This window comes from Muscardinus avellanarius (genome assembly GCF_963383645.1).
Source record: "Muscardinus avellanarius genome assembly, chromosome: 21".
Taxonomy (NCBI): domain Eukaryota; kingdom Metazoa; phylum Chordata; class Mammalia; order Rodentia; family Gliridae; genus Muscardinus; species Muscardinus avellanarius.
Window position 1 is genome coordinate 25,086,056 of NC_137807.1, and position 9,822 is coordinate 25,095,877.

Sequence of the window (9,822 nt, forward strand, 5' to 3'; positions counted from 1 at the left end):
TTGAACCTGTGATCCTCCTATCTGAATGCTGGGATTACAAGCGTGTGCCACCATGCCTGGCTCACCTTTTTTGTTTTGAAACGGAGTCATGCTAAGATGCTGAGGCTGATCTTCAACCTGTGATCCTTCTGTCTCATCCTCCCAGGCACTGGGATTACAGCCATGCACCACTATACCCAGGTAGTAATAACCATATTATTTTTAATTTTTCTTTTTGTAGTTCTGGGAATTGAATCTAGAGGCATTCTACTTCTGAGTTATACCTGTAGCTCCTTTTATGTGTTTGTTTGGTTTTTTTTTTTTTTGTGTGTGTGTGTGTATGCATGTGGTACTAGGGATTGAACCCAAAGGCATTCTACTTCTGAGCTACACCCTCAGCCCTATTTTATTCTTTATCTGAAAACAGGGTCTCACTAAGTTTTGGAGGGCCTCAGTAAGTAGCTGAGGCTGCCTGGGAACCTGCAATCCTCCTGTCTCAGCTGGGAATGTAAGCGTGCACCACCATGGCTGACTTGTTTTTGTTTTGAAACAGAGTCTTACTAGGTTAGTGAGAATCTTCCTACATTGCTGAGGCTATCCTTAAACTTGCAATCCCCGTCTCAACCTCCCAAGTACTGGATTGCAGGCACACGCCACACCTGGGCATAATGACACTTTTCTTATAGTTCAACTACAAAGCCAGGCATGGTGGCGCACGCTTGTAATCCCAGCATTTGGGAGGCTGAGACAGGAGGATTGTGGTTCAAGGCCAGCCTCAGCTACTTAGTGAGATCCTTTGCAACTCAGTGAAATCCTGTTTCAAAAATAGAGAATAAAAAAAAAAAATTGGACTGGGTGGTGTAATTCAGAAGTAGGATGCCCGTGTTCCATCCTCAGTACCACAAAAATAAAATAAAAAATAGCTTAACTATATATGTATCCATGTTGGGTAGGCAGTTTTTTTTTTTGTTGTTTTTTTTGTTTTTTTTTGCGGCTCTGGGGATGGGACCCAAGGGCATTCAACCTCCGAGCTACACCCCCTGCCCTATTTTTTATTCTTTATTTTGAAACAGGGTCTCACTGAGTTGCAGAGGGCCTCACTAAGTAGCTGAGGCTGGCCGTGAACCGTGATCCTCTTGTCTTAGCCTCCCGAATGCTGGGATGACAAGCTTATGCCACCACGCCCAGCTTTGGGCAGGTGTTTTAATGCTAAATGGTCATTGGGAATTTGTAGGATACTGTGTATGGGAATACTTTAGAAACCAACATACATTACAGATGTTGATTTATGCCAAAAGTCTCATCTGCATTTGCACAGTTTGCATGGCCGTGAGGTGGCCCCGCCTCACACTCGTGTTCTGGTTCCAGCGCGAGTGCATCTCTATCCACATGGGGCAGGCGGGCGTCCAGATCGGCAACGCCTGCTGGGAGCTGTACTGCCTGGAACATGGCATTCAACCCGACGGCCAGATGCCAAGTGACAAGACCATCGGTGGCGGGGACGACTCGTTCAACACGTTCTTCAGCGAGACCGGGGCTGGCAAGCACGTGCCCAGAGCGGTGTTCGTGGACCTGGAGCCAACCGTGGTCGGTAGGCACCGGGGCCTGCAGGAAGGCTGTGCTGGGGGGCGGGCCGCCTCAGGGAAGGGCGGGCTGTGCTCCTCCAGTTCCTCTGCAGGCGCAAGACACTGCGGGATGAGGAAACGAAAGGTTTGTGAATGAAGGTCACTGCTGTGGGGCTCGGCTTTGCCAACAGTAGGCGGGCTGTGGAGATCCCTCCGCTGCGCAGGTGGCGCCGCACACGGCAAGTGCAGGGCCTGCGCCTCGGCTCGGCTCCCTCCTTCAAGGCACTCACACTGTCTGCTGGTGCGTGACCGTCTTGCCTGCTCTAGACATGGCAGGCAGGTGTGGCACTCAGGCCCCATGGCCAGCTTGGGCTCCCTGCCTGAGCCGCCAGTAGAAATCCACCTGGAATGGAGGCTCATCAGGGAAGGACCAAAGACACCTCCACTAACATGGACTGGGACCCAAGGGCTTCCCGGAGTCTGGGATATACAAGGGGAGGTCGGCCTTGCAAGAGGCCACCCAACAAGAGCAGTAGCATTAAAGCCGGGTGCCACAAGGTAAGACAGAAGCAACATCCAATCCCCCTTGAAGCTTCGCTGGGGAGAGCGCCTCATATCAAAAGACAAAAATCCCTGCAGAGCACCCATTGCTCCCAGTAAAGAAACCCGGAGAGAGCCAGGCACGGTGGCACACGCTCGGAATCCCAGTGCTTAGGACGCTGCCAAGAAAAGGCTTTCCCTGGCGATTCTACCATTTATACCATTTAGGGTGCATTGTAGTCCCTGCAAGTGCAGGGCTCCCCATTATTCCCAAGGGAATCAGGGCACCTCCAAAAGTCTGGGGAGACTCACCTCCAGTGATTCTTAAAGGCAGAGCTAACACTGCCAAAGAGACTGCTGAACATTTAAAAGTGTCCCCTCCTGGAGTCCGGGAGACTGGGTTTACGTAAAAGTCCCAGTGCAGGGTACCAGTGCAGGGTAGCCTAGACCCCAGGTGGGAGGGACCATATCAAGTTATTCTTACCACTCTCAGCCCTTAAAGTTGCAAGTGTCAAGCCACAGGTCCACCATTCCCACATGAAAGTGGTTCCAGCCCAGAACGGACGTGGACAGTGGCTGCCGGTCCCTGGACACCCCACAGGGGGATAAAGATTCCTAAAAGGAAAAGCAAGATGAGGCTTCTCTAGGCATCCTGCTTCTGATACCGCTGATGGACCCAATGACACACCATGATCCTGCTGGGCCTGCTCACGGGCTCGGCGTCACTAACCTCTCAAGTGGGTTTATCAGGACTTAACTAGCGTAGGTGCACGAGTTACGCAGGGCAGACCAACGGGTCTCCTGAAAGAAGAGAGAGTCATAGGGATTAGTGGAGGGAGAGCAGGGGATGTGGTAGGAAAGGTGCTAAACGGAAGGCCACGCGTCCAGGCAACTCCCCCAGTAGGCCGTACGTCGCACAGGCCTAACAGGCCGTCAGCTGTGGAGGCCGTGCTGCAGGTGGAAATGCCGTGTGCGGCTGTAACTTGCTTAGGGATTTCCTCCCATCACTGACTGGCACACAGTTGGGCCAGTTATTCCAGAGAATTTCTGCAACGAGCACAGCTGGCTTCAAGCTGTTTACGATGAACATTTCTGTACCAGGCCAGGCAGACTGCTGTGCTGCTCATAGGGGGCCGGCCGCAATGAGATAACAACAAACCTGCCATCACACTTTGTTTCTCAGGCTGGAAAACCAGGTCAAGAGGCGGTGACTGGCTCGAGTCCCTGGCTTAGTTGGGCTATAGTGTAACTAGGACCGGCACACAACTCATTCGAAACCTCTGCCTTTAATACATCCAGAAAGTGAGAACTTTTCCGAAGGGTTTAGCAGGAGAAGCGGCTCGCGTCCTGCTGGGAGGAGGTGGGGGAGGCCACCTGCGCTGTCCTACGTGCTCCGCGAGGCACTCTTCGCAGGCCCGCCCCCCTTGGGCAGCCTGGTGGCACTGGGCTGGCGGGGTATCCTCTGGCTGGATCCTTCCCGGCTACCACGTTCTGCCAGGGCAGGTGCTCCACCAAGACCAGGCCCACCCTTGTTTCTCCCTAAGAAGACACAGAACACAGCTGTCAGGTATGGGGCTCCCTAGTCTCTGTACACTAGTCCTGTGCTCCCAGCAGGGTACACATCTGCACAGACCCACCAAGTGTTTCGTCTGGGCACCCACCTCAGCCCAGAGCCTCGCAGCTCAGAACTGCCTCAGCCAGCACGTCCCAGGAAATCCCTTGCCAGCACACAGGGGGCTCCAGATGCCCCAGGGGCAGCAGGATGTCCTGAAAGCATGAGCCCGGAGCTGGGAGAGGTATGGCCCAGCTGGCCATCTGCCCTGGACCGCTCATGGGACCTTCCCCATGGCAGATGTCAGGAGGGCCTCACTGACCTCACAGGCCACAACTGCTAAGGGCCGGTTTCTGATTCCAGGGGTGGCTTCTATACTTGTTTCTACTACTTGTTTTAACACAGCGGCCAAGCCTTATTTTTGTGTGTGACGCTGGGGACTGAACCCAGGGACCTGAGCTACACTCATGGCCCTCCCCTTTTTTTAAATTCTGAAAGTCTCAGCTGGGGGCCGTAGCACAGACCTATAAACTTCTACCTGGGAGTCTGAGACAAAATCATCGGTTTTGAGGTTGGCGTTTAGTAACTTAGTAGGAAACCATTTCAAAATAAAACAGAACTGAGTGTGGTGCGCACTCCTATAATCCCAATAGTCGTGAGTTCAAGACAGGAAGAGCACAGGTTTGAGGACAGCCTCACCTAGTAGTGACACTCCCAGTAACCTAGCAAGACTGTTTCAAAACATAAAAATAAAATAGGGCTGGAGGTGTAGCTCAGAGGTAGAATGCCCCTGGGTTCAATCCCAGTACCACAAATATAAACTAGGACTGGGGTACAGCTCAGAAGGAGAACACCCTTGTGTTTAATCCTCCCCTCCCAGAAAGGGGAAAAAGAGAGGGGAGGGAGAGAAACAGGGTATCTAGGTTGCCCAGGGTGGCCTCAAAGTCACTGTCCTAGCCAAGCGTGGTGGCGCACACTTGTAATCCCAGGATTTGGGAGGCTGAGACTAAAGGATCACAATTTGTGGACAGCCTCAGCTACTTAGTGAGACCCTGTTTTAAAAAATAAAGAATAAAAATAGGGCTGTGGGTGTAGCTTGGAGGTAGAATACCCCTGGGTTCCATCCTCAGTACTAAAAAAAAAAAAAAAAAAAAAAAAAAAAAAAAAACCCTGGGGGTATAGCCTGGAGGTAGAATGCCCCTGGGCTGTCCCCCACTCACTCCTGTGCGCACGCACACACACACACACCAGGGCAGACCGTGATCAAATGGCCAAACCCAGCTGGAGTTGTTCCGTAAGTGGCAGCCGAGCAGCTCCTGTTGGGGATGGCCCCAGCCCGTGGTTGCGTGAGGTCAGCTGGATTGCCAAGAAGGAAGCGCTATGGCAGTGTTACTGGGCTGGGGGAGTACAGAGGTCTGGAGACTCGAGCAGGGCACTAGACTCATCCCCAGGAGGCTACAGCCTCTGGACTTTGTGAGGTCCAGGAACCTGGCTGCCGGCGGAGCTCGTTTCTATGCGTTTGCTCACAGTATTTCAGTATTTTGCTCACAGTATTTCAGGCAAGGACTTCAGCCTGGTGATGAGTGGGAGTGTCTGAAGGCCAGGCTTAGGTTGGATCCTCTGGGAAAGACGTGCTCCCGGCCAGCCCACAGAGCAATTGGGACGCTGCTCTCAGAAGGAGAAAATGGGATGGGGAGAACAGGGGAACATGGCGCGTGGCTCAAGCAGGGGACACAGGCTTGGGCGGAGCCTGCGGGCAGCCTTGCTGGGCCAGAGTGAAAGAGCTCTCATGTTGGGGCACAGCTTGTCCTTGGAGGCTTTTCAGTCTTGCTGATGCAGTAAAACCCAGAGCCCAGGAGGAGCTTTCCCTTTAAAAGAAAGCGCTAGCCACCGTGCAGCTTGCTAAGTCCTCGGGTTACCTTCACCAAGGAGAAACAAGGCAACATAAAAACATCCCGAGAACAAAAAAACTGCAAATTAGGGGCTGCATGAGCCAGTGGGCTCCTTAGAGGGTAACTTTCACTGTTGGACTTTTTAAGCATTCCCCCAGCCCTATTTTTTATTCTTTATTTAGAAACAGGGCCTCACTGAGTTGCAATGGGCCTCACTAAATAGCTGAGGCTGTCTGTGAACCATGATCCTCTGGTCTCAGCCTCCCAAATCTGGAATTACAAGCCTGCACCACCACGCCCGGCTCTTATTTTTATTTCTGAAACAGGGTCTGGCAGGTTGCTGAGAATCTCACTACTTGCTAAGGTTGTCCTTGAATCTGTGATCCTCCAGGGTCAGCCTCCCTGGGAGTTCTGTGATTAGAGCTCTGGGATCAGAGTGTGCCACCACGCCCACCCAGCTGGGGATGCTGAGCTGTTCTTGGCAAGGTGCCTTGGGGCGTCTCAGGCCCACGAACCACTTTGTTTTGCTGCCTGTCACAAGAAGCGGTGTCTCAGACAGGCACTTGAGTCTACGATGCTGGAGACTGGGCTCCTCCAGCCCCTTCCCACGTGCCCGAATCCTGACTTGGAAACTCCCCAGATTTCTGCAGGATAGGACAGCCCCTGTCCTCAAAGCCAGGGACCTCGGCCGCCTGGTGGGGTGAGGGGTGACAGGTGCCATACTTGGGGTGGAGGGCATGTCCTCTCTTCCTGCCTCAGGTCCCTGGGCTCCGTTCACACTCAGAGCTCACGCACGCTTGATCCAATGAAGTGGTAGCAACAATCTACCCTGAGCCATGGAGGGAGCGGGCAGGAGCCGGGGACAGGGTGAAGTTGGGGCCCCTCAGTCTCCTGGCGACCCGTGACCCAGGCACGGGTCTAACCTGTGGGTGGATGGGTCCCCTCACCCCGCAGCATCGCCACAGCACGCAGGCACCCTTCTGCAGGGTCACAGTCTCTCCACAGGCCAGCTCGGGAATGTGAGACTGTCCACAGCCATGGGCCCATTTCGGAGCCCAGATGTGCACATGATAGGTGTGGGTCAGCCCAGCTCACCACACAGCAGTGGCAGGGAGACGCACAAGCCAGCTGGTCACCTACCCCCAGCCCCGACAGTACCAGGGCCCTCTGGAACCTGAGAGGTGACAGGGAAGTAGAAAGGGGACAGAAGCTGGGCGTGGTGGTGCACGCTTGTAATCCCAGCATTTGGTAGGCTGAAACCGGAGGACTGCAGTTCGCACACAGCCTCAGCTACTTAGGCCCTTGGCAACTCAAGTGAGACCCTATTTCAAAATAAAGAATAAAAAATAAGGTTGGGGTGTAGCTTGGAGGTAGAATGCCCCTGGGTTCCATCCCCAGGATGGGGAAAAAAAAAAAAAAGAGGACAGAAGCCCCGACTGCGAAGGAGTGGGTCTGTTTTCCGCTAGGGCATCCCTACACCTAACACACTGCCTGCCACATGAGAGGTGCCCAGAAATGTTCAGGGTTTGAGTGACAGCGTGACCTGGCCCTGGAGCCCGCTCTCCTGGCTGGGGCTGCCTCTTGGCCTCAAGAGGCTGCAGAGGGAGGCCTGGCCAGCACAGTGGTGGGGAGAGGGTGCTGCAGCCACACCTGGCGACACCCTACCCTGACCAGCCCCTCCCTGGCAGAAGAGAGGACTCAGTGGCCGGGGGTGGCTTAAGGGACAAGAATAGCTGGGTGTAGGCACAATGGCACACACCTGTAACCCCCACAAGTTGGGAGGCTGAGATAGGAAGATCACAGGTTCTAGGCCAGTCTCAGCAACTTAGTGAGACCCTCGGCAACTTAGCAAGACTTTGTCTCAAAATAAAAAAGGGAGCCGGGCGAAGTGGTGCATGCTTATAATGCCAGTACTTGGGAGGCTAAGACAGGAGGATCGCGGGTTCGCAGCCAGCCTCAGCTACTCTGCAATTTAGTGACACCCTATTTCAAAATAAAGAATAAAAAGATAGGTCTGGGGGGTGTAGCTCGGAGGTAGAATGTCCCTGGGTTCAATCTCCAGTTCCATATAAAGGGGCACTGGGGGTGTAGTTCAGAGGTAAAGTGCCCCTGGGTTCAATTCTCAGTGCCAAAAAAAAGGGAAGGACAAGTATATATGTCTGTGTGTGTGTGTGTGTGTGTGTGAGAGAGAGAGAGAGAGAGAGAGAGAGAGAGAGAGAGAGAGAAAGAGGAGAGGACTGAACCTAGGGGCATTCTACCTCCAGATGACACGCCTAGGTCTGTAATCCTCTTGTTTCAGCCTCTCAACTACTGGGATTACAGGCATGTACCATCACACCTAGTTTTTTTCTTTTTAAGAGATTGAACCCAGGGTCCAGGCCACCCCCAGCCCAATTTTATTTCCTATTTTGAAATTGGGTCTAAGTTGCAGAGTGCTATACTAAGTTGCTGAGGCTGATTTTGAATCTGCAAGCCTCCTGTCTCAGCCTCCTAGGCTGTAAGAATGTTGGCCCATCCCCCTCACACCGGCCTGACTACACATTGTAGAAACACTGTGCTTTAGTGCACTGAGCCAGAAAGAGGGGCGTGGCTTTAAGCTGTGTGGCAGGGATGTCTGCAAAGCTATGCCCTGTTAGCTCAAAGCGGCTCTGCCCTCCTGGGCACCACCGGTAGTTTCCTTGGGAACAAGAGATAAGCCAAGCACCAACCCCCAGAGATAAGCCAAGAAACGCAACCTGCAAAAGGAGAGAACAGGCAGCAAGAGAACTGGAGGGAAGCAGGGGGCCCTGGAGAGAGAGGCGAGTACGTGGCAGCTGGGCCGTGGAGCAGAACCGGAGAGGCCGCAGGCCGCAGGGCAGAGGAAAAGGAGGGCCTTGCAGGGGGGCTACTGCTCCTGGCAGAGAGAAAGGAGGCCTCTGGAGGTCAGAGAGAGACACAAAGAGAGCAGAGGCTGGGTCAGTGAGGATGCCCGGGCACCAGGGCCCTGGGCCTCTCAGAGCAGGGGCTTGGGTCCCCAGGGCCCTGGCACTCCTCCCCAAAGGGGCCCGGTCCTGTCTGAGGGCTTTGAAGGAAGGAGCTGGCCAGGACCTGCTGGGGAGACGCAGGCTCCAACTCACACGACGTCAACACCAGCTTCATCTGCCCCTCCTGCCCTGATGCTGGGAGAGGGAGGAGCCCTCCAGACCTGAGCACCTCAGGCTCTGCCTCTTGGGCTCTACTCTAAGGAAGGAAATCCTAGGAAGGAAGCTGGCTGGCCAGACCGCTGCACAGAACCTGAGCAGGGTGGGGTATGGGTGAGGTTAAGTCTGCCCTGTCCCCTCAGGAGCCTGTAATGCCGGAGGGCAGGGACCAACACCGTCCTAATTCCCGTGCTTGTGGACTGCGAGAATTGGGAAGAAGCTGGGCCACAGGAGCCCCAGCGCCACCCTGGGGCCCCCGAGAAGAGACTGCAGCCCAGGCCACTCAGGGCCAAGCCAGGCTGTGCCCTGCCATCCCGGCCCCTGGGGCGGAGAGCACGGGCCGGCTCTGACCTCGGGTCTCGGGCACGCTCGACATGGGCAGAGCCACGGCTGCAGGGTCCTGGGGCTCGCTCGCCAGCCGCTGCCCGGCGCACATGGACTTGAGCGTCTGGAAGACGGCGATTGGGGCCACGTTCAGATTCAGTAGGTCCACCAAGATCCTGGGAAGAACAAATGCGATGCGCCGTGAGCCCTCCCCGCCGCCGCGTCGGGACTCCAGGGCCACGCCGGCGGGGGCTAGTCTACACCCGCGGCCTGGGCCGGGAGGAGGCGGAGGGCAGGGGTGTCTGGGGCCCGCCGAGCGCCAAGCCCCCACCCGCGGCCGCTCACTTGAACACGTCGGGGTCCATGGCGGCCCCGGCCGCCTGCGCCAGCTCGTACAGCTCGGTCTCCTCGGCGCTCAGCACCTTCTTCCGCCGCAGTGCGAGCTTCTGCAGAGTTGCCGCCTCTAGACCCGCGGAGGCCGCGAGTCCCGGGCCGCCGCCCGTCGCCGCCATCGGCGCTGCGGAGAAGGGGCCCGGCCTCTCTGCCGCCTCTGTGAGCCAAGAGGCAGCCGCAGGCGGGCGGCGGGCGCCGGGGCCGGTCACGCCGTCACTCTACGGAGCGCCTCCGGTGCGCCGGGAAGTGAGGCGTGGGGATGCCCTAGGGGAACGCAGAGACCCAAGCCCCGGCCTTCGGGGCTTCCCTGATTGGTTGCTTTGGGCATGCGCACTCAAGTAATAGCGCGCGGCGCAGTGCCTGCCCTATAATGGACCAATCAGTGGCTACGGGATGAA

At 55.6% G+C, this 9,822-nt stretch overlaps 1 protein-coding gene across 2 annotated transcripts; it reads right to left on the reverse strand.

Annotated features, from left to right (window-relative positions):
* Nucleotides 1-3,468: 3,468 nt before the first annotated feature.
* MZT2B (mitotic spindle organizing protein 2B) lies at nt 3,469-9,543 on the reverse strand (the record flags this gene model as incomplete). 2 transcript variants are annotated; one of them, XM_080717632.1, is made up of 4 exons in its annotated part: nt 3,469-3,623; nt 8,264-8,443; nt 9,059-9,207; nt 9,377-9,543. In XM_080717632.1, 4 exons carry the CDS (start codon nt 9,541-9,543, stop codon nt 3,469-3,471), a joined length of 651 nt encoding a protein of 216 aa, XP_080573758.1. The 2 variants fall into 2 exon arrangements, with proteins under 2 accessions (XP_080573758.1, XP_080573759.1); XM_080717633.1 differs by lacking the exon at nt 8,264-8,443.
* Between the last annotated feature and the right edge of the window lie 279 nt (nt 9,544-9,822).